General features: G+C 53.6%; 1 protein-coding gene and 1 pseudogene across 1 annotated transcript; one reads left to right on the top strand and one right to left on the bottom strand.

Annotated features, from left to right (window-relative positions):
• Positions 1 to 2,166: 2,166 nt before the first annotated feature.
• Positions 2,167 to 18,182, bottom strand: XYLT2 (xylosyltransferase 2). The gene is made up of 11 exons (XM_065896654.1): positions 18,048 to 18,182; positions 8,952 to 9,441; positions 8,496 to 8,671; positions 7,994 to 8,196; positions 7,467 to 7,547; positions 7,048 to 7,264; positions 6,787 to 6,963; positions 6,253 to 6,515; positions 5,770 to 5,965; positions 4,875 to 5,208; positions 2,167 to 3,345 (listed from the first exon to the last, which is right to left on the bottom strand). The coding sequence occupies exons 1-11, from the start codon at positions 18,180 to 18,182 to the stop codon at positions 3,023 to 3,025; spliced, it is 2,595 nt and encodes an 864-aa protein (XP_065752726.1). The 3' UTR covers positions 2,167 to 3,022.
• On the top strand, positions 13,414 to 14,132 carry LOC136138326 (protein SET-like; annotated as a pseudogene).
• Positions 18,183 to 23,609: the final 5,427 nt, after the last annotated feature.

Here is a 23,609-nt window from a genome sequence, read left to right as displayed (position 1 = left end):
GCGGGAACAGGCTAGGCTTCTGCTAAACCCAGAAGACAGCCAGGAGAGCGCCACCTCGCCCAGATCTCTGCACCTCTCAGTCCCGATCCCCTCCCAGCCCTACTGTGCACCCCCGCTCCCACGCCACTTCCCATCAGCTCAGGTGACAGGGCTCCAAATGCCAACTGTCCTCTGGTCTTTGCTCCCACCTCTAAGGGAACTGAGGTGCCCCTGGTTGTCCTGGAAACCAGGCACAAAATACAAAAGCCTCTCTCCCCAGGCGCCTCCCCTCCTTTCAGAGGAATTCTTGGGCAGCTCTGGGGGCCCAGGCCGCACACCCCCACCCCACTTCCGCCTGGCTGTTATTCCGATTTTGACCCCAGGGGCCCAGCCAGGGGAGGATTTCAAAGCCTCAAAACGCTCAAGCCTCTGGGTTGAGCTAACCCTACAGAAAGATGAGGGTGGGGGACACTGTTGGCCAGGAATTCAGTCCAAGGAGCTGCACTCACACTTGCCTCAGTGACCTGGACAGGGGAGAGGATGGAGTCATGAAGCCTACTCCTTGTCCCACATTGCTTCTGACTCATGGGGCCAAGACAAACCGGCCAGAGCAGTGGGGCTGGGGCTGGACTTTAGTTTTCCTGCCAGCCTGCAAATTAGAATTGCCCGAGGGACCTCTGAACCCACACCAGTGTTGGGTTGCCACCTCAGAGCAATTAGCTCAGAGCCCTCAGTCTGGATCCCCATCCACTGGGCTAAGCTCGAAACGGTCACAGCAGGTGACTGGGACCTGGTGTAGCAGGATGGGAGTGGCAGGGCTGAAACAGAAAGCATGTCCCACCTAAGTTCCAAAAATAAGCCTTTGGAAACAGTTGTGCTAGCCCAACAACTGCATAGCCACAGCCTGGGTTAAACCTGCTGGCTGGTCTGTGAATCCTTAGTCAGCAGAGTCTAAATGCTCTGATGTTTACTGCCTGTGCCTGATACGCTAAACACAGTTATTAATTTTTTTAATCGATCTAAAGCTGATGTAAAACAAAACAAAAAACTCTTAGAGAACCAGATTAGAACTTCAGATGTTCTATAAAATAGGAGCCAGAAAAAAGCAATCATCTCAGCCCTTGAACCCAAACAGTATTTCCTTGGAGTGCTTGCAGTTAGCGCCTTCCTCGTTACCTGCCTTAGGACAGCAGGAGAATGCAGTGACAGAGTGGCGTGGAGTCCTCCTGCCTCCACCTGAAGCCTGCAGCCACCAACCAACAGCTTTGACTTTGGGTTCATCATTTCAGTTTCCTGGTGTGCTAAAGGAAAATAATAAAATTGCCTGCCTTAAAGGGCTGTGAGGATGAAATGAGATACTCCACGCAAGGTCAGCACAGTGGCTGGACAAACCGAAACGCCAACGCTGCCACTGGTGGTCAGGGGTGCCCTCTCCTGGCAACTTGAAAAACTTGACACATGGCAGCCTGGGCTGGATCTCAGCCCTTTGTTTCCCAAGCTGAGCTGACCGGGTCAGCGTGACTGGCTGATAGGGTGATTTTAAAGGTCTAAGAAGCCTTCACCTTTGCTCCCACACTAAGGTGTGAAGGACTGATACTGAGCCATGGCTGACAATGGCAGGGAGGGGAGAAAGGGCTTGAGAAATGGAGGGAGGCTGGACAAACCTTTCCAACATGGCCCTCCCAGGCCCTAAGGCAGCGGCTAGGAACCCATGCCGCCGCTGCTCCTGTTCGTAAATGGGGCAATGGTAACTACCAGGCCCTGGCTGGGACTGCCTCCGTTCTTGGGGCTGCCCCGTAACTCAGAACTGGGCAGGAAACAGCGAGGGCTTCCGGGATAGGCCCTGGTGACTCCAAAGACGGAGAAGCAAGCCTCTGCCTTGGCCTGGCAGCAAGGGAGGAAGTGCCGTGTCAGGACTCTGAAGAACTGTCTCCTGCTGGCCCACTGGGTGACAATTAGGAAGTCTCTGAGCCTCTCTGGGGCTGTTTACCCCTCAGAAAAAGAGGGATCTGGATTAGATGGGTTCTTGTGTCCCTTCTAGCTCTTTGATGGATTCTAAACTGTTCCCACTCTGGGGGAATGAGACCTCCACCTTCTGCTAAAGTACCAGCCAAGACTTTTAGGAGAAGAGGGCCCAACAGTGATGGCTGTCTGACACCCAGTAGGAAAAACACAGAGGCTCAGTTGAGAGAGATAGAGATATATTTCTCCTGTTGCATATTTCAGACTTCACACTGAGCTTCAGGCACAATGCTACTCCAGGTTCTTCTGAGAGCCTTGGCAGAGTCTTCTTCCCATGCTGCTCATGAGGGCTCGCCCCAGGCCCTGCTTGCAGTTCTGGGTACCTGGGAGACTCCGCAATGGTCTCAGTAGGCCCTGGTGCCCTGCTTTCCCATCAAGGGGCAGGGGATGCTGGAAAGCCCTAGAGCCAACCCCACCCCCTCTTCTATGGTCCCCTGGCTATAAGAGGAGAGGCTGACCCATTAGATTCCAGCTCTGCAGTGCTCCCCTAAATCACCTGTTCTCCAGGCCTCAGAGCCTGGCATAGCACTTGGACCCCTGCAGAGCCTCAGCAGTTAGCAGCACAGGCCAAGGCTGGGGGATGAAGCCCTGGAGAGCGAGGCAGGCCCAGCCCCCTCCAGAGCAGCAGCAGATGGGCTCGTCAGGCCCCTGCTCCCCAGAGCCATGGCCCACTTCCTGGGGCTGCTCTGAGCCCTATTGCACATCTTTTGTTTCCAGTTCATCCCCCGACTACCCATTTTTCTTAAAAAAAAAAAAAAAAAAAAATAAGAGGGGAAGGTGAGGAAGAGTGGGCTGTGGAAGCTGAAGCCCTTCACCCCACGTTCCTGCCAACATCCTGGTCCCCAGCAGAGCCATTTGCGGTGGTAAATACTAAGCCCACCTTCCCTGCCATCTACAGTTCTTGATGGCTGACACGGGTCTACTGCCTGGGCCTCTGGTTCTTGCACATGAAGGGGATATCCCTCCATCGTCTGTAAGGTGCAATTCCCCGGGTCCTCCGGAGGCGCTGGCTGGGACCCTGCTACCTGAGTCGTCCATCTGCTTTGACAGGCCCCAGCTCTGATTTGGGGTCGGGAAACACAGAGCTCCAGCTGGTCAGTCTGCACAGCTCCAGGGAGGAACAGGTAGAGGGGCCCATGGCACACAGTCCGGCCACAGACCAGAAGCCACCCAGCTCCCCATCTGTCCAGGCCTCCAGCGCAGGGCCTGTGAGCTCCGCATGCAGCCGGGCAGCCTCCTCTGCGGGCTCTGGCTGAGGCAGGTTCAGGATGCCGCTGAGTCCCTGGAAACTCTGCTCCATATACTCGTTGTGGGGTGGCCCAGCGTGCAGCCAGCTGGCATCATCTGGGGGTACAGAGCAGGAGTAAGCATGCCCCACCCAAATGATTCCATGAAGGCCAGACCCTGGGAGTCAGGTCTGGGCACCCCAGTTCCTGTCCCAACTCTACCACTGAGTTGCATCTTGCTGGGTGACTCTGGGCTAATCCACCGAATTTTCTGTGCCCGTAACACTTAGTTTTATAAAATCAAGACAGTAATCCCTGTATTCCTGACTTGAGGGTTAAATAAAACAGTGGGTTCAAGGCACCTTAGAAAGTAAGGTTACTTTCTGGTAATGGTCTGGTTTGTGTCACCCATGCCCCTTCTCAACCACCTCTAGTGGTTCCCAGAGCCCTCAGAAGCCTAGTACTCAGGCCCTCCAGCTGTGGCGCCCTTCTTACTTTGCCAGCCTTCCTTCCCACCACCCCCTGCCATCCTACTCCCCTCCACCCTCTGTTCCCCTCACGCACCAGACACCTGCTAACTTTGTCCCCTCAGTTTAGAATACCCTTCTCTGTCTATAAAAATCCAGCTCCTTCGAGGCTCAGCTCCAGTGCCCTCCTGCTGTCAAGCTTGCCTCCCCTGCCCCGTCTCCTCCATCAGGCTATGAGTCCTAGGAGAGCAGGGCGCAGCTTGCCTGTTCTGATCCGCCTCAGCCGCTGCCCCACCCCAGCACCCCGTCCTCCTCTGGATTACCTCTGCTCTGACCCACCTTCTCTGTGATAGGATGTGGCTGGAAGAAGGAAACATCTACCTACTTACTGAGCGCCTACTATATACCAGCCACTTTTACCCACATACTCATTCCTAATATCTCCCAGGGGGTAGTTACTTGTATTAGGGCCCCCTTGCAGGAAGCTGCAGCCTATGCCTGTGTTCAGAGTCTGCTCTCTTATCCTTAGCCAAGTGGGTGGAGGGCCATGTGACCCTGCCCACCTGGCTACCAATGGACTGGGAGGATGGCCAATCAGATTTGCTGTCCTAAGAATGTGGAACTTGCAGACCAAGAGGCCCTGGTCAGTCTCTGTTGCACTGAGAGGCCATGTATCAATATACTGAGAAACCAGAGCCTGAGGCTGATACACAGAGCACAGGATGAGGGACAAGGTGGCCCCAGAGAGACAGAAAGCACCTCTAGGTCCCACTGGGACCTGAGTCATTTCCTAGGTTCCGTGGGGGAGAGCTCTGCATTTTTCCAATAATTTCCCCTTTTTCACTGAAGCTAGTTTCAGTGGATCTGTGTTCCATGCACCCAGGAGGTCTCTAACAGTTGTATTACTCTTACTCTACATGTAATAAGACTGAGGCTCAGGAAGGCCAAGTAATTTGCCAAGGATAAAAGCCCAGTTAAAGTGTCAGAGCTGTGTTCTAGAGCCAAGTCTGCCTCCGAAGCACCATACCATACTGCAGGGCCCTGGGATGCTTACGGATGAATGATCAAGGCCACAACATGTCCCCTTCCCCTACTCTGATGGTCAGCTTCTTGGGGTCACCTGTCTGGCAAATCCTATTCGGCCTGGCTCCTGGGCATCATTTGGGAACTAGATCCTTACCTTTCCTGAGAGGTAGTTTGCGGTTGAAGGTCAAGGGCAGCACGAGGAAGCGGGTCTCACCCAGGGGTTCCCAGAACTGAAGCAGTCGAACAGTCCAGGCCCCTGGCCGCAGGGGCCGGCTCAGTGGGGGCTTGTACTGCGTGACCTCGGTTTCCGCGTCTACCACGATGTCGTAAGATGTAGCCACCACATAGGTGGGATCGATCCACACCACAGTGGCTGTGAGGTTGGGGCCTCGGGCCCAGCGCTGCATGGCCACAGGCTCGTCCAGCGGCCCCAGCAACCCCCCAAAATTCCGGAAAAGACGCTCTTTGGGGTCCCACTCGGTGCCAACCTGTAGCAAAGGAGGCAGCTGGGCAGGAGCCGGGGTAAAGTCCTCTCTACCTGCTGCTACCTCTCATTCCTATGTGACCTCAGGCCAGTCACTGTCTCTTTCTGGTCCTGTTTCCCTATCTGCAAAACAATGGGCTCAGACTAGGATTTCTTTACTAAGCTCTGAGATTCATTCTAGGCTCCTGTTCTGACCTGCTCTGAAGTTTTGGGGGCAGTAAGACAGAGATGAGGTTCGAAGCCCTGCCCAGAGACCACCCCCACGCTAAGGAGACCCTCAAAAGCCTAATCTTCTGGCCCGACTGGAATGTCCAAGTCCCTTTAGCAGAAAATCCCTGGAGTTTAGAAGACTGGGCTTGCACTGTAGTGGAACCAAAGCCCCTCCCTGCTGACTGCATGTCCTCTGTGCACCCCAAGGCTGCCATCACTGGGAAAGAAGACCCGTGAATCCATTTCTGAAAGGCCTAACCCAGTCCTTAGCCCTCCCTTAGTGTCTGTCCCTCTCTCCCCACTACCCCGAGTCTTGCTGGGGGACAGGAGAAGGCAAGGGGAGGACCTGTCCCACCTCCAAACTCTGGAGCCGGCTGGCCTGGTCACTGCGCCCCAACAGCTTCAGCGACCCCTGGGGCATCAGCCACATCTCAAGCGTCTCTGCCGGCCCCTGGGCTGAGGGCTGCACCGCCTGCATCACCAAGTAGCCCTGGAAATGGTCGTCATAGAAATACAGGTGCACGCTGGACGGCAAGCCCCTGGGCTCAAACCTAAGAAGGTTCCAGCAGGGAGAAAGGGAGATGCCATCAGCACACCTAGCTTGGCCTGGAGTCCCAGGGAGGGGGCTCTGGGGTTTCCCATCCCCAGGTGCTTTCTTTGCCCCAGATCTCATACCCCCAGATCCAATGTGCCTGGCTTTTGCCCCCTTTGTTTTGTTTGCGTTTTTCCCTGCCTCAGACTGGGGGCTCCCTGGCGGCAGGGGCTGTCTCTTTCTGATTGGCCTCCTCGTAGGGCACTACACACTGGGGGTCTGCAAAATGTCAGAAGGAGGTCTCACCTGCAGAGTGCGTTGGCCAGTGGGGACACAGCGGTGGCGGCGTGGCGCAGGCTGAGGCGGGCGAAAGCGGTGTAAGCAGTGAGCATGACATCACTGAGCCCACTGGGGCCATCGGCCACGTCATAGGTGTTCTCCCAGTAGGCCTTGAGGGCTGGAGTGCCGGGCGGGTAGCTGCCATATAGGTGGAAGTCCAGGATTTCCAATACCTCCTGGTTCACAGTCGACTCAAACTTCCGGGCGAAGAAGGTGGGTCTGGAGACTTGCTGGAGCGAGAGAGGCAAGGAGGGTGAAGGGGTCTGGAGGTCCCAGAGAACACAGCAGGGGAGCCGCCCTTCCCGGCACTGCCTGGAGATCAGCCTCCCAGGGCCTTTCCTGCTGCCAGTGTAGCCCCCGACCCCTGAGGGCTGCTCCCAGCGAGGGGCCCCCAGATTCTCTGGTTGGACCACTGTGGATCATTTCTGGCTGGAAAGCACCTGGCGAAAGCTGGGGTGAGGCCCTATCAAGGGGCAGAGCTTGGGGGCCACAGGGAAGCACCTGCAGCCGTAGGAAGTCCTGCGGCTTGAAGTCGTTGGGGGAGCAGCCGCACCAGTCCACGATGTGCTTGTACTGGCACTTGCAGCCCAGCTTGCGGTTCCAGTTGGTGACCCGCAGGTTGTTGTCCACGAGGCTCTCGCAGGCTGGGCTGTTCTCCAGCACCGTGTGGAAGAAGGACTGCGGGTGACAAGGCAGGGTGGAGGGTGAGCTGGGGCACCCACCGCGCGCGCTCTTGGCCTGGGTGCGGGCCCGGCCACCCACCTCAGCTGGGAGCAGCGTGTACGTGTAGAACTGACGCAGCTGGGCCACAAGTGGGTCGTCCGTGTACACCACATACTCCACAAAGCTGCGCGTCAGCACGAACCAGTCAGAGCCGCCATCCACCACGATGCCCGCTGGGATCTGCCGCTCGCCCAGACGCCACATGTGCGAATCGCACTCGTGGAAGAGCCGGTCCAGGCCCTGTTTCTTGATGAACCTGTGGGAGGCAGATGGGCCCGTGGCTGAGGGTTTTGCAGAGTGGGATCCAGGCCGTCATCCTTCCAGGAACTAGCGCTCCTTCATCTGTGATTGGTTTGGAGGTTTTGCAACCCAAGGCTGGGGCTGCAGAGCCAGCCCCCCTGTGTGGGAGGGCTTGTGGCAAGACCCCAGGACCAGGGCCTCCTCCCCCGGCTCCTCACCTGGAGTTGTCCCGGCCATGCGACTTGAGGAAATTCTTGTCCCGGTTCTTGGACAGGAAAGCTACCAGCTCCTCGTTGGTCCTGGAGTGGAAATGGGATGTGGGGAGCGTGTGTGAGAGTGGCTCAGTCACTGGCCCAGAGTGACTTTACTCCTTGGCCCCTTCCTTTCTCACTGAGAGTCGTCCTGACCAAGCGACCTACTCCAGGTCGATGCTCTGGGGTGGTGGGCATCTGAGGCCCCTGAGGAAGACCACCCCATCCTTCTTCCACCCCTTGCTGTCTGACCCATGACCCCCAGTACAGACCTCTGGGTCCTCCTCCTCCCCACCTCTTGTCACTCTCAATCCTCACATCATCTTTCACCAGCTCCTCCTCTAAAACATTGCTGGGGCCAAGGGACCATGTCTGAGCTATGCAGATCCCAGAATGAGGCTTGGGGGAGGGAAGGAGTCCATCAGGACCCTTGAACCCCGAGTGCCTCGACGTGCCCCCCTCCCATCTGCAGGGCTCATAGCACCACCCCACACCTGGTCGGGTAGTCAGTGGCACTGAGGTTGATGAAGAAGTCCCAGGCCCAGTCGGGCACCTCCAGCAGGTCCTGCATGCTCCGCAGATACATCCTCAGCAGGCTGGCCCCGCCCCAGATGGTGACCATGCGCCAGGGCGTCACCCGCACGTTATCATACTGCCGGGCCAGCGCTACCACCTCTCGGTGCAGGTAGCTGGAGCGCTGTGGGAAGTGGGGAGGTGGTGGCGAACACTCAGCAGTAGAAGATGGATCCCCAGCATTACAACCTTCCCACTCCACCCCACCCCAGAGCAGAGTACAAGTGTCACAGAATGGAGAGAGCATAGGCCAGGGCTCCAGCTCTGAAGCAGCCACGTCACCTGGTGCTGGCTGCTCCCCCATTTCCTGTTCCCCTATCTCTGGACCACCCGAGCAGGTCAGAGACACTGTCTGTCTATGACCTGCTGAGTCTCTGCTCTACTTACGCAGATGCCCTTGGTCTCCCCGGACACAGTACGTACCTTGTCCACGTGGATGTAGAAGAAGTGCTGCTCGTGGTAGACAGCCTTGAGGAGACGCTTCAGCTGGCGGATGGCGCGGCCGTGGACCACCAGCATGTAGGCGATTCGTACTGGGGGGCCATCCACAGGCTGCTGGGCCCGAACGTCGTCCCACTGGATGCCGGGGCTCATCTTCCCTGAGAGTAGAGAACAGGGGCGTCGGTGAGGTCTGGCCCCAGGTCACAGGGTGGAGACAAGACGGGAAGAGGGGGCTGCCTGCCTTCCAAAGGAGGAGCCCTGCACTTAGAGCCCACTGCTCCTAGGCCCCAGCTCCACCTCAGCCACTTAGTACACTCGTCACCCAACCTGGGCAGCAAGGTGAGCCCCTCTGAGCTTTCATCCCTGAGAAATGGAGGTGAGGATCCCTGCCACGGCCCCTCCCGGGCTGCCACCTCTCTGCCCATGCCTGTCTCTTACCAGCCCGCTGGCAGTGCCGGGGCACAGCCTTGGGCATGAGGCTCCCGGCCTGGTGCAGGCACACCACGTTGGCAATCTCCTGCTGGCACTGCTTGGAGCTGGCCCGGGCCAGTGCTGACAGAGCATCCTTGCCCACGATCTCGCACTTGGGCGTGAAGCTGTTGTCTGTGGGCTGGGGGGCGCCCTCCACACTCCCTGTGTCTCCATGTGGGAAGCCAGCCGCCCCAGCCAGTGCCTCCCCGGCCGCTGCCCCACTCAGGTTCTGGCGGCCTGGGGCGGCTGGGGGCGGGGTGGGGGGGATCCGCCGGCTGGTTCTGTGCCGGCTGGTTACTGCCCGTACCACCTTGGCCACGGGCATGCCGGGGCTCTCAGCACGGCCCCGCCAGCGCCCATGCTTTCTGCCCGCGCCGCCCCGCCGCCCGGCTGAACTGTCTGTGTCCTTGGAGCCCTCACCGGGGTCTAGCGGCCGTGGCTTCTTCTGCCTTCCTTTCTGTAAAAGATAGGCGGACACAAGTCACTGGGACAGTCACTCTCCTCCAGCTCCTTCAGCTTCCTGCTGGGCCTCAGGCCTGGAAGTCCCTGCCACCCTTGATCTAGAAAAGTACTGCTTGCCTGAGGACTCTGCACAAAGAGCACTTCTGCTGGGAGGCCTCCCTGACCAGCCAGCGGAGGAAATGTCGCCCTCCCCGAAGGCACCATCGCGCCCGCGTCCCCACGATCGCACAGATCACAGGGCACTGAATCTCTCTTGCGCTTTGGATTCAGACAACACTTTCTTTTTCAGCAACTATGAAAACGAATATCCACATATATCCTAAGAGAAACATGCAGAGACCCTGCAGACAAGAGCGTCCACCTAGCACTCCCACCTGGGCCCGACTGGGAGGAGACGGTGCTCTTCAGAAGGAGAGCATTCTACTGACTACAGTATTCCTGCGTGGGAGTGCTGAGGCCACAACAGAGCAAAGGGGTCTTGCCCGGTGGGGAGGACAGAGGTGGAATCTGAGACCCCGTTACTGGTCAGGTTCTCTGGGAAGCAGAGACCAAGAGAGAGTCAGAGTGCAAGGGATTCACCGGGGGCTGGGGGGGTCACACTCTGGAAGATGAGGAAGCAGGAGCAGGAAGCAGCAGGGCAAGCCTTCAGATAGCCAAGCCGGCCTGACACCTGTGCAAAGAGGGGGAAGGAAGAGCTTCAGACGACAGCTCGGCTTGGAGAGGGCCTCGACCACCTAGTGGGAAGCTCCAGGGCAAAGACGGCCTAGAGATGGGAGCCGCGGTACCACTGCTGGGGGTGGCCCAGGAGGTGCCTGGCCATGGCTGGACGGCTGAGGCAGAGCCTGAAGGCCCCTGCAGCTGCAGGCTGGCAACTCACTGCTCCTTGTGGCAGGGTCTCTCTCGAAGGGAAAGCTGAATGCTGGCCTCAATATCTCCACCCCTGCTTCCTGGCTCCTACAGCCTCTTGTCAAACCCAGGCACTTCCGTAATGGTCCGGTCACACTCGAAAGTGCGTATACCCACCCTCTTCCCAGCTCTCCCTGTCCCCCTTTTGTGACACACCCCCCCCCCCACTTCCCTGCCTGACCAAATCCCATCCATCCTTCAAGATCCAGCCCTGAGTCTCCTTGTGTGAAGCCATCCCGTGTGCCCCAGGGTGGGACGTTCTTCTACCCAACCAACCCCACCCCTTGGGGAGAGGCTGTCATTTCAGCCCCATTACCCCAGTGCCCGGGGGAGTAGCTGGCGCATAGGATGTCTGGCTGGTGTCAGGTGGATGAAACACGGAAAGGATGGAGGAGTGAAAGGCACTGTTTGGCTACTCTGAAGTCACCAGAGCTCCCTGGCCAGCTCTGCCACTCCCCCCCAGTCACCTACCTTCTCTGAGCAGGTTCCCTCCGCTTTAAAATACAGGAGGGAAGTGTGAGTGTCCGATGAGATAGAGCATGAGGTAGTGCAGCTAGAAAGGTGGCGCCACCAGCTGTCCCCTGGCTCTCTCAACACTCTCTGTGCAAGTCCTCTTCTGGCCTGGCCTTCCAGCAACATGACTCACTGGACCACAGCCTCCGAAGCACCCCCCTCCCTCCGCTTCCAGGATGCCCTCCTGGTGTTTCCCTGGTGTGGCCACTCCTTATCAGTCTTCTTGGCCGACCCTTCCTTATCTCCCAAGGCCACCCTGGGGCCTTGCCTTGTCCTAGGTCCCCAGGTGACCTCATTCAGTCTCCTAACTCCATCCACTCCCAGATTTCTCTCTCTGGTCTGGGGCGCTCCCTTGAACCTTCAAATGTCTAACTGTCGGCCTCCTTGATGCCTCCCTTGGGAGCTTGCTAGACCTGTCAACCCACAGATCCAAAAGCGAACTTCTGATCCTCCCCCAGTAGGCTCCTTCTTCAGTCTTCCCCGTGTCAGTTAATGACCTCTCCATCCTTCAAGTCCCTCAGGCCAAAAACTTAGGAGCGTCACTTCCACTCTTGTTTCCCTCACACTCCAGCATCAGTACCTCCTGTCGGGGCTCCCTTCAAAGTACATCCAGAAGTGGACCGCTTCTCACTGCCTCCATCGTTACCACCCCTGCCTGGAAGCCCCCTGCTCTTACTCTGGCCTCCTGTAGTCCACTCTCATCACAGCAGCCAGTGTTTCCTTTGAAACAGGTCCCAGGTCCCCACTCCTCTGCTTGAGACCACCCATGGTCCCCCTCTGAGGACAAAGCCCGTGAACCTACGAAGGCTACGCGAGCTGTGTCTGGCCCCCCCACCTCTGCTCACCCTTCCTGACCTCACCCACCACCCTCTCAGGCTCACTCTCCTCCAGCCTCGATGGCCTTCTCAGCGTCCCTCCGTCCCACCTGGATTCACTGTCCCCTGTGCCTGGAATGCTCTCCTCTAGATGTACCCACAGCCCCTGCCTCCAATTCCTTGCTCAGATGGCATCTTCTCAGGAAGGCCACCCTGTCCACTGTATTTAACTCCAGCTCTCCCTCAGCCTCCACTTTGTTGCTCCCATAGCACTTATTACCTTCTCTCATCCTATAAAGTATTACATGTATAAATGTATATTGTGTTATCCCGTGTCTCTCCCCTTACAAGAATGTAATGTCCATGAGGACAAAGCTGTTTGTTGTTTTGTTCAGTGATGTATTCCTAGAGCCCAGAAGAATGTCTGGCAATGGGAGACACGATATATATATATATATATGTATATTTTCTTTTTAAAAAGTTTTTGGCCGTGCCGTGCAGCTTGTGGGATCCTAGCTCCCCTACCAGGGATCAAACCCGTGCCCTCAGCAGTGGAAGTGCGGAGTCCTAACCAATGGACCACCAGGGAATTCCCTCAATAAATATTTGTTGAATCAATGAATTTATGAATGAGTGAATGAATGAAAAGCTCTTGGCATAGGCTCAGCATTCAGTAAATGCTGTCATCCTTACTATTATTATTAACGGAAGGAGAATAGGAAAGAGACAAAAGTGAAGTTAGGAGAGGAGCAAAGGCCTTCAGATACTTTGGACCATCGGTTTGAGTCTTCCCTGTCCCTCCCCTCCCTAGGACCTCCCTCTCCTCCTCTGTCAGAGCACGGCAACTGCCTTAGGGCCAGGGCCCCAGCCCTACCCTGGCACCCCAACCAGCCCTCTTGGGAGGTGCCCAGTGAGAGCCAGGGGTGTCTATCTCCATCTGAGAAGAGATATCTGCAAAGGGGAGGGCAGGTTGGGGGGAGGCAGCAGATCCCAATCTGTTACCCACATTGGGGAGGGCACCCTGGACTGGAAAGCCCTCAGGAAAGGTGGCTGCAGCCCCACTGAACTGGGCATACATCAACCTGGTGATGTCGGACCTGGCCACACAGTGGTCAGAGGAAGACATTCTCAAGCTTAGGTGGGTGGAGATGGCAGAGGAGCTGTGGGTTCTCAAGACGGAAGTCAGTATCAGCGAGTGAGGAAGCTGGTCAGGGCGGCAGGGCACAGGGCCAGGCTCGCTGTGGTGGGGGATAGGATGTGGGAGGAGATGGGCATGTTGGCGCCCTGCACTGCGGCAGGGAGCTGGCTGACCCTGAGAAGAACAATCCCAGAGGGGGTTGGGAGACCAGAAGGCCGCAGTGAGAACTGGGAGGGGGGCTCCTGGTGGGCAGCCAGCCCCCACCACATATAAACACCCCAAGAATGTCTATATGTGCAGCAGCAGGGCCCATATTTGTGCCCCCAGAGGAGCCGACCCCGGTCGCCCCTGAGGTCAGAGTCCCCTCTAATTACTGAGGATGGGGACTGGCCCTGAGACACCTGCCTGGAGGCAGTCTGGCCTCCGAGGCCCCCTCTCCCCACTGAGGAGGAATTCAAAGTCCTCTGACATTTCCTAGCTCTGCAGCTTCTCCTTGGAATCCTTCTCTGGGCCATGGAGACAGAGAATACAGCAATGCTTATCCCACACCCCACCACCTTGGACTTCTCAGAGCATTTAAAGTAAGCGGTGAGGGATGGAGCAGCGAGCTGGAGCGCAGAGCATGAGTGAGGGAGCTGAGCGGCCTGCCCGCCCGCCGCCGCCTCCCCTCCAAAAAGAACAGCAAGAAGCAACTGAACAGATTGATGAAGTACAAAATGAAATAGACAGACTTAACGAACAAGCCAGTGAGGAGATTTTGAACGTAGGACAGAAATATAACAAACTCCGCCAACCATTTTTTCAGAAGAGGTCAGAACTGATCGTCAAAATCCCAAATTTGGAGGCAACAACATTTGTCAACCCCCCACAAGTGTCTGCACTGCTCGGGGAGGAGGATGAAGAGGCGCTGCATTATTTGACAAGAGTCGAAGTGACAGCATTTGAAGGTATTAAATCAGGTTACAGAATAGATGTTTATTTTGATGAAAACCCTTACTTTGAAAATAAAGTTCTCTCCAAAGAATTTCATCTGAATGAGAGTGGCGATCCATCTTCAAAGTCCACTGAAATCAAACGGAAATCCCAAAAGGTGCAGATGAGTTAGGAGAGGTCATCAAAGATGATATTTGGCCAAATCCATCACAGTACTACTTGGTTCCGAACACGGATGACGAGGAAGGGGAAGGAGAAGAAGATGATGATGAAGAGGAAGAAGGACTGGAAGATATTGATGAAGAAGGGGATGAGGATGAAGGTGAAGAAGATGAAGATGAGGGGGAGGAAGGAGAGGAAGATGAAGGAGAAGATGACTAATGGAACACTGGTGGATTCCAACTTTCCTTTTTTAATTTTCTCCAGTCCCTGGGAGCAAGTTGCAGTCTTTTTTTTTTCCTCCTTCTCTTGTGCTCAGTTGCCCTGTTTCTGAGGTCTCTTTTCTCCTTTATACCATGGCTCACAACTTATTTTGGGGGGAAATACCTTGAGCAGAATTCAGTGGGAAAAGAATCTCTACCCCTTTCTGTTTCAAATTCATTTTTATCCCTTCCTGTCTCAACAAAAACTTTATGGAATCAACACTACCATGCTCTGTGGGAAAAAAGAAAAACCTTCTGCTCCCTTAGCTCTGCTGGAAGCTGGAGGGTGCTAGGCCCCTATGTAGTAGTGCATAGAATTCTAGCTTTTTTCCTCCTTTCTCTGTATATTGGGCTCAGAGATTACACTGTGTCTCTATGTGAATATGGACAGTTAGCATTTACCAACATGTATCTGTCTACTTTCTCTTGCTTAAAAAAAGGAAAAAAAAACTTTAAAACATGGGGTTATAGAAGGTCAGCAAAGCGTGGGTTTGAGATGTTTGGGTGGGTTAAGTGGGCATTTTGACAACATGGCTTCTCCTTTGGCATGTTTCATTGTGATGTTTAACGGACATCCTTGCAGTTTAAGATGACACTTTTAAAATAAAATTCTCTCCTAATGATGACTTGAGCCCTGCCACTGGATGGGAGAATCAGCAGAACCTGTAGGATCTTATTTGCAATTGACATTCTCTATTGTAATTTTGTTCCTGTTTATTTATTTATTTATTTTTGGTATGCGGGCCTCTCCACCGCCGCGGCCTCTCCCGTCGCGGAGCACAGGCTCCGGACGTGCAGGCTCAGCGGCCATGGCTCACGGGCCCAGCCGCTCCGCGGCATGCGGGATCCTCCCGGACCGGGGCACGAACCTGCGTCCCCCGCATCGGCAGGTGGACCCCCAACCACTACGCCACCAGGGAAGCCCTGTTCCTGTTTATTTTTAAATTTTTCTTTTTGTTTCACTGGAAAGGAAAGATGATGCTCGGTTTCAAACGTTAAAAGTGTACAGGTTGCGGGCTTTCTTGGTGGCACAGTGGTTGAGAATCTGCCTGCCAATGCAGGGGACACGGGTTTGAGCCCTAGTCTGGGAAGATCCCACATACCGCGGAGCAACCGGGCCCGTGAGCCACAACTACTGAGCCTGCGCGTCTGGAGCCTGTGCTCCGCAACAAGAGAGGCTGCGATAGTGAGAGGCCCCCGCACCGCGACAAAGAGTGGCCCCCGCTTGCTGCAACTAGAGAAAGCCCTCGCACAGAAACGAAAACCCAACACAGCAAAAATAAATTTAAAAAAAAAAGTGTACAAGTTGCTTTGTTACAATAAAACTAAATGTGTACATAAAGTGAACGGTGAGACAATGTTTGTAAAAGCTTTGAAAACCATAAAATGGCTCTTTGGATGTTAATGGCCATCTCTGGTCTCCAGTCTAGCCCTCACAGATGGGCAGAGTGTGCCTCTTAAATGCACATCTCACCCATCGCTGCTTAGACCCCTTTAGTTTAGAGCCACTTAGAATAAAACCCCAGCCCCTCACTGCGGTCTCTAGGATGTGCCCTGGGCTAACTCTTGAACCTTCTTCCAGGGATCGCACCACACCCTCCTTTCCATTCCTTGAAGGCACCCAGCTAAGCCCATTCTCCTCAGGGCCTTCTTCCTGAACTCTGCCTACCTCTTCCCCAGGCTGACTGGGTCTTTCAACTCACAGGCCAATTCCTGCAGAAGCCTTCCCCAACCACCTATCTAAACCAGCCCTCTTGTTATTGTTTCCTTTTCACTGTCAGTCTCTCCCTGTCTGCCCACGAGGGCTGAGACCTCGTCTGTTATATTTATTTCTGTATCCCCAGTATTAGCACAGTGCCTGGTATGAAGGAGGACTTAATAAATATTTGTTGAATGACTGACTGACTGAATGAATCCCTGTTACCACTGTGCAGTATTGAAATAATAATAAGAGTTATTTACTGATGCTTTAGCATGGGCCAGCAACTCCTGCAAATACTTCACAGGTATCACCCAACGATGGAGGTGCTATTATTGCCCCCATCCTTGGGGCGCGGACACTGATGAGGATGAAAAAGAGGTTAGGCGATTTGCCAGGGGTCACACCACTTACCAGGAGCAATGCTGGAATAGGACACAGGATGGTGAAGTGGCATGGTCCAACTGAGGTGGCTGCTGAAGGGGTCCAAGCCCCAAGGGCTGCTTGGACTACACAGCCTTTAGGTCATCAAGGATCTTTTCCCCATTCTAGTCCAGGGATTCCCCTATCAGGTTCTGCTAGGAAGCTGGACGAGGAGGTGGGGAGGCAGGATCCCAAGCACTCTGCTGTACCAGTTCTCCATCCCAGGCGGGAGGTAGGGCAGCAAGGGCCTTGAGGCCTGGACAATCTCTCATCCCATCCAGAGATTTGTCTCTGGGAAGCCTCTGATGCTCTGCCATGCCCCTCGCCAGAGCGCTCACTGGCCTCTGCTCACATATTCCAGGGTCAGAGGGTCCCTAACTCCTTGGCAGCCCTTTCCATCTTAGAATGTCTCATCTGCCCAAAAAATCTTCATACACTCTCTTCCCCTTCCTGCTGCTTACTGGACCACAAAGAACAAGCTCACACCCTTCAGATGTCACAGAGCCAGCCTCCCCCAACCCCAACCTCAGCTCCTTTTGGAGTTATGGTCTCTCTCATGTGACTCTGTCCCAGCTCCCTTCACCATCCTAGTCTCTTGGTTCTCCCCAAAATAGGCGAAAGCAGCAATTCTCCCAGTCTCCACACCAGGCCTTCCAGACTGCCCACATGCAGGAAGGGGAAGAGGACATCAGGGCTCCCTTGGCCTTCACCCTGCCAGGTGGAGAGGCCCAAGAGGACGGGGCAAGCAGAGTGTCTGACTCAAAGCCCTAGAGGCTCGAGAACCAAGGGGTGGGGGCAGGGAAGCCCTGTCATCTGGACCACAGCTTAGGGCCAGGGTTTGGCCTATCCTCGCCAACCTTCCACGATGGTCTCAGACACCACTGGACCCTCCTGACCACACTGGGGAAGGCATGTCTGGGCCTCCAGCTGAAACCACATCAGCCATGAGTGAGTGAGACCCTCAGAGCAAGGACCTGGGGATTAAGCGGGGTTTACCCCTACTCCAGGGCCTGGGGTTCTGCTAAACCAGCTGCTGCTGTCCCCATTCCCTTAGAGTCAGAGGGGGCGAGTCCCCAGTTCCCTAATGTCCTGGGGCCCCTCAGCAGCTCAATTCCCCTGCCATCCTCTCCTGAAGACCCATGCAGGTTCTTCAGACCCTTGGCTGAGGAAGCCACGTCTCAGGGACACTCCAGTTCTCTCCCTCGGGGTCACTCTCCCTCTCCTCAGTTGCCACACTGAGTTCCACCCCCAGGCTCCACTTCTTCACTGGCTACTGCCCCTGAGGGGCGGCTGGGCGCGGTTGCTCGGGGTCCCTCGGCCCCAGTCCTCCGCCCACGGCGCGCACACTCCCGCCCCCTCCCAACTTCAGAAAGTTTGGCCTGGGGTTCCCCACCTCCGAGCAGGCTCGGGCCCAGCCCCGCCTCCCGGCCCCGCTTCCCCCGCACCCGCGCCCGACCTTCACTGCTCCCCGGGGTGCAGACCACCCCACCACGACTCCCTCCTCCCGCCCCGCGCCCCTGCCGGCCCGCGGCCCGGTCCTCCGGGTCACGCACAGCCCCCGCGCGTAGGCCCCCGGGCCCGCCTGTGAACCGGGCCACAGGGGTCCGAGGCCCCGAGCCAGGCGGCCGCCCGCGCGCGACACGCAAACGGCCAGTGCCCCACTTCCCCGGCCAGGGCCGCCCGCATCCCCGCCAGGACCCCGCGCGCCCCCGCGCCCGGCCTGCCCGCCTGCCCGCCCGGCCGTCGGAGCACCTCGCCCGGCTCGTCGTCCTCCAGGACGCTGAAGCTCCACACCACCAGGCCCTGCAGCAGTAGAATGGCCAGCGCCGTGGCAATCGCCAGCTTGTAGCGCCGCACAAGCTTCTGCACCCGGACGCTCGCCACCATCTTCCTGCCCGGGACGAGGGGCGCGCGCCCAGCCCTGCAACCCGGCCGCGGGCGCGCGCACGGGCGCGGGCAGAGACGGCTTCTCTCAAGGGAGGAGCGCCCGGCGCGCGCTGGGGCGGGGCGGGGGGCGGGGCCCGCAGGCCCGAAACGGCGCGCCCGGTGGGCCAGGGGCGGAGCCTGGGCCTACAGAGCTGTTGGTCCCCGCTGCGCAGCGCGTCGGGCGGTTTGCTGGCCTTTCGCGCCGGGTCCGCTTCCCGGGTTGTCCCTTCCCCGTCTTGGTCAGTGCCCCACCTTCTGCGTGTGCTCACCTCCTCCTGGACGGCAAGCCCATGGAACCAGGGGGCAGAGAGGTCTGCAGTCGACCTCTCTCTGGCTCGCCGCCTGGGGTCGGGGGTGGGGGTGGGGGACTCAGCCCCGCAGAAATCAGCTGGCTCTCCGCCCTCGTGCAAGCAGAGAATGCTAGAGCTCCCAGAAACGCCGAGTTGGGAGAGATTGTCTAAGTGCCACAAGCCCTGCTTAAAAAGCACGGAGGCCGCACCTACGGGGCAAAGTCTAACTCCTTTGACTGGCATCTGAGGCCCTTCACAAAGCCTTGGTTCCTCTCTCTTCTCCCTCGTATCCTAGGCATCCTCAGACCTCAACTAGAGCCGTGGTTACCGAACTCCAGGGTATGTCAGAATCACCCGCAGGACTTAATAAAACAGATTGCTGGTCCCTACTCCCAGAGTTTCTGCTTGGTAGGTCAAGAGTGGGGCCCAAGAATTAGAATTTTCAACAAGTGCCCAGGTAATGCTGATGCTACTAGTCTGGGAACACACTTGGAGAACCACCAGACTTTTGCGCGTGCCGTTGGCTGTGCCCAGCCCTAGCAGTTGCTCCCCTGCTCCTCTCCCCCTTCCCATCGGTGGCATCCTCCTAAGTGCTTACCCAGCACTGTCTGCATATCTCGTTGTGATTTCTCTGGAATCATGCCTTCTTCACCTTCGAATCCTTGGCCCGGTAATGGACACCCAGCAATGCTCAGTAAATGTTGCGAAAGAAAGATCAAATGAAGCCCAACTTCCTGTTCCATGAGCTGATCCTAACATTTTTGAAGAGGCTGCTGTGTTCAGGCACCGCCATAGACAAGGCCTGAACCTCTGCAGCCCTCCCCTGAACCTGGCAGGTCTACTGAGAGAGGGAAGGGGAGAAGAGGGAGAGCAGTGCCCAGCATAGCCAGGTGCATCCCCAGCAGTGAAGCCAAGCTCCGTGAGAAGGAAGCAATAAAAAGAGCAAAGCAAAGGTTTAAAATTTATAATGAAGATTTTAAGAATCACTGCACAGACGTCTGGAAAAAAATGGTTAAAAAAAAAAAAAAGCTTGAAAGTGATGATAAAAGGGTTTGGAAGGTGCCTGAAGATAAGCTTAATGAGGAAATTCTAAGCTGTGATGAGCACAGGAGATGCAGTTATTTGATGGCACTTAAATAAAACCTCCTTTATTCATCTCCTGCCCCTTTGTATTTGTAATCATTCTGTTCTTCAGCATTAGTTAAGTGGGAGAATTGTAAACAATGTTTCAGACGACAGTTTGGCTACTTAAGAGAAACTACACTTCAAGATTTTGAAGAACATCAGTTGGCATGCCAGCGACTGATATGTTAATTAAATATTGATCTTGTGTGCTCATTAAATCAGGTCCCCCAGGGGCTGTCTACCTGCCCATACTCCCCTGCACCCAACAATGAAAATAACTTGATTTTCCACTGATTGTATAAATAATATATACTCATTATATAACATTTAAAACATAGGGAAAAAATAAGGAAAAAAGCAAAAGTCACCTGCAATCCCACTCCCTGAGATAATCACCATTAATATTTTGGTGATGATCCTTTCCCCATCTCTTTATGTGTATAGATTTTGCATGGACGGCATCACATTACACACATGGTTTTTAAATATACAAACTTACTTTTAAGTATTTCTCTCCCCTTCCCTTCCATGTTAACAGTCTGGCTTCCTTCCTACCTTCCTTCTTTCCTTTCTTCCTTCCACCTTTGTAACAGTTCTCACACACACACACACACACACACACACACACACACACACACACATGGGTTTTTTACTTACATACACTTTGTATCTTGCTTTTCTCCCTTGACCATAAACACATAGTAGAAATTCCCCCAGAACAGATGGGACAGGTCTAACCCATTCTTTTTTTTTTTTTTTTTTAAACCCATTCTTTTTTAATGGCTGCATAGTATGCCACTCCTTTCTTGAATGGGCATTCACTTGGTTTCCAGTCTTTGTGACTACCACAAGGCTATCATAACGTGGTTCTACACTTATCCCTATGCACTAATGTGTTCATTTCTGTGGTAGAGTTTCCCAGGAATGGGATTACTGGGGAAAGGGGAATTTTACATGGTAATAGCTATTGCCAGATTGTGTTTTCAAAGACAATTCAAATTTTCTGACAGCAATGTATGAGAGTATGGTTTTCCTGCATCCCTTCCAACAGCAGTTGTTATCACCGTTGAATTTCTGCTGATCTGATAGGTGAGAAGTGAATGCCTTGGTTTTAAATTTGTGATTTTCTGCTGGGGAGTGTCTCAGTTGGTTTCCTGACTGGGTTTTCTTTTCCCAGAATTGCCTCTTCATAATCTTCATGAGTTTATCTATTGCTATTGCATTATTTGTCTTTTTCTTGTCAATTTTAAGACTTTTTTTCATCCTTTTGAAATTGAAAGTTTTCTTCAATTTATCACTGCATTTTGACTTTTTAAGGTCTTTTAAACATTTTTAACTTTTTTTGGAATCAATTATGTTCCTCTTGTTTTATGTCTTCTCATTTTCTCTTCTGGTTAGGTAGATCTCCCTGATCCTTGATGAGGTATATGGTCTCATATATTTTCTCCTACAATATTTATTTTACATCTTACATTTAAGTCTGTAATCCATCTGAAATTTTCTGTGTGTATGGTACGAGGTAGAGGTGTGGAGTCCTGACTTAGTACTTATTCCCTGTCACTCTATCAGTACCCACTTAGATTTTACTATTTTTTAAAATGAATTGGTTATTGGGAATTCCCTGGTGGTCCAGTGGTTAGGACTCCATGCTTTCACTGCGGGGGGCCCAAGGAACTAAGATTCCACAAGCCATGCGGTGCAGCCAAAAAAATTAAAAATTAGGACTTCCCTGGTGGCGCAGTGATTAAGAGTCCGCCTGTCAATGCAGGAGACATGGGTTCGAGCCCTGGTCTGGGAAGATCCCACGTGCTGCGGAGCAACTAAGCCCGTGTGCCACAACTACTGAGCCTGCGCTCTAGAGCCCGCAAGCCACAACTACTGAAGCCCGCGTGCCACAACTACTAAAGCCCGCGTGCCTAAGAGCCTGTGCTCCACAACAAGAGAAGCCACCACAATAAAAAGCCCGCGCACCACAACAAAGAGTAGCACCCGCTCACTGCAACTAGAGAAAGCCAGCACGCAGCAATGAAGACCCAACACAGCCAAAAATTAAAAAATTTTTTTAAAAATTAAAAAAATAGAATAAATTGGTTATTGAGGTATAACATGCCTTGATTGATTTAGATTTGACCATATAAAATGCAAGGCTCATTGCTCCCCACTGTCTCCTCTTCCCTCAGGTTCCCCTATAACTTCCACTGTACTTCATTTTCTTTTATTGTAGGAAGTCTTGAAAATACAAAATGGCTCCTCAGAAAATCAGAGCAGGAAAGCATTTTTTAGTTTTAAGTGGGCTGCTTCTGTGATGTGTCCTTTCTCATGTGACGACATTATCCTTAGACCTTAGTTTTAGGAGAAATATTATGATATGTGAATGCTGAATGTTTTCAAATGTCTCCAGTGTTTTCAGCAGCTAGAGTCCAAACTTGACTCAGGACCAGATGACAGGGAGGCTCCTGCAGTAAAGTCCCCAGGCTGTGCTTCCCAAGCATCTCCGCAGGCCCTGTCTTCTTGCCTTTATCTAATTTCTGCTTCTGTGTCCAGTTCTTTGGATCGACACTTCACTGGGCTGTCTGTCTGCTGGGCCTGGGCCTGGCTTTACCCCTATATGCAACATTTGGGACATACTTTGCCAGCTCACACCCAACCCAGCTCTGGATTCCTGGGCCTCCCTTTGTCACGTATTAAGTTCCAACATCTATTGAAATGATCATATAGGTTTTTTCAATGTGAGATGATGGGTTATTTTTAAAATAATTTCCACATATTAAAACGTTTTTGCATCCCTTAGAGTAAATGTAACTTGGTCTTAGTAGGCTTTTAAAAAGTTGTAGTGTAGGTTGAATTTAACTTGCTAGTATTTTATTTAGGATTTTTACATCTATCTTATAACATAGATCAACCTGTACCAGAGGCTGCAAACTGGTGACTCATGGGACTTGTTTATGTGACCAGCACAGGATTTTGAAGCATTTGGTTTTGAATTCTTGAATAAGAGGTGCACACTTTTCAGTTCCTGTAGCTCCCACTTTCCCCAGTCATTTCACACACCAGTCGACTTCACCCATTTATAGTTTCTGGAGCTTACAGACACTTGAGTTTGCAATCCCTGGTCTATGGCTTTCTTTACTTTTTTTTTTGTGTAGACTTAAGAATCAGAGTTTACATCACAAATTGAGGAGCATTATTTCTTTTTTTTGTTTTTTGCAGTACGCGGGCCTCTCACTGTTGTGGCCTCTCCCGTTGCGGAGCACAGGCTCCGGACGCGCATGCTCAGCGGCCATGGCTCACGGGCCTTGCCGCTCCGCGACATGTGGGATCTTCCCGGGCTGGGGCACGAACCCACGTCCCCTGCATCGGCAGGCGGACTCTCAACCACTGCGCCACCAGGGAAGCCCAGAGCATTGTTTCTTTATTCTGTGTTTTGAAATAATTTATACAACAATAGGAATTGTTGTACATAACAACAATAGACATTCCCGTTCCTTAACCATTAGAAAAGTCTTGTCAACAAAAGCACAGAACCCAAGAGTCTTTTAGGGAGCTTTCTTCAGTAACTTCTTTTTTTTTTTTTTCTTTTCTTTTTGGTTATTGATCTATTCAGAATTTTGTGCTTCTTTTTTGGGTCAATATTGAAATTTATGAATCTTTTTCTGGAGAAGAATTTAAATGCTCCACTATATCTTTGTTATTTTTCTTTCTCCATTATTTTGTATATATTGTGTGTCAACAGTATGGATTATTCCAAAATGAAAAAGCCATAGCTCTTTCATTTTTCTATTTAGCCAGCTGAGAGCCCATATACAGTACTATCTTTCTCTTTGGTCCTCTGAGTTGTCTAAAAAGCCTGTGGTGGACACATGCAGTTCACAAAGGAGGTGTCAGTTTGGCTCCCAGCTCCAAGCAGGGGAGTAGGAAAGCACTTTGGGTAGAACATTCTGCTCCGGCAAATCATCTTACTGCCACATGGGGT

The sequence above is a fragment of the Phocoena phocoena genome, chromosome 19, assembly GCF_963924675.1.
Source record: "Phocoena phocoena chromosome 19, mPhoPho1.1, whole genome shotgun sequence".
NCBI lineage: Eukaryota > Metazoa > Chordata > Mammalia > Artiodactyla > Phocoenidae > Phocoena > Phocoena phocoena.
The sequence above is the reverse complement of the archived record's forward strand: the minus strand, read 5'-3'. Positions and strand labels throughout refer to the sequence as shown.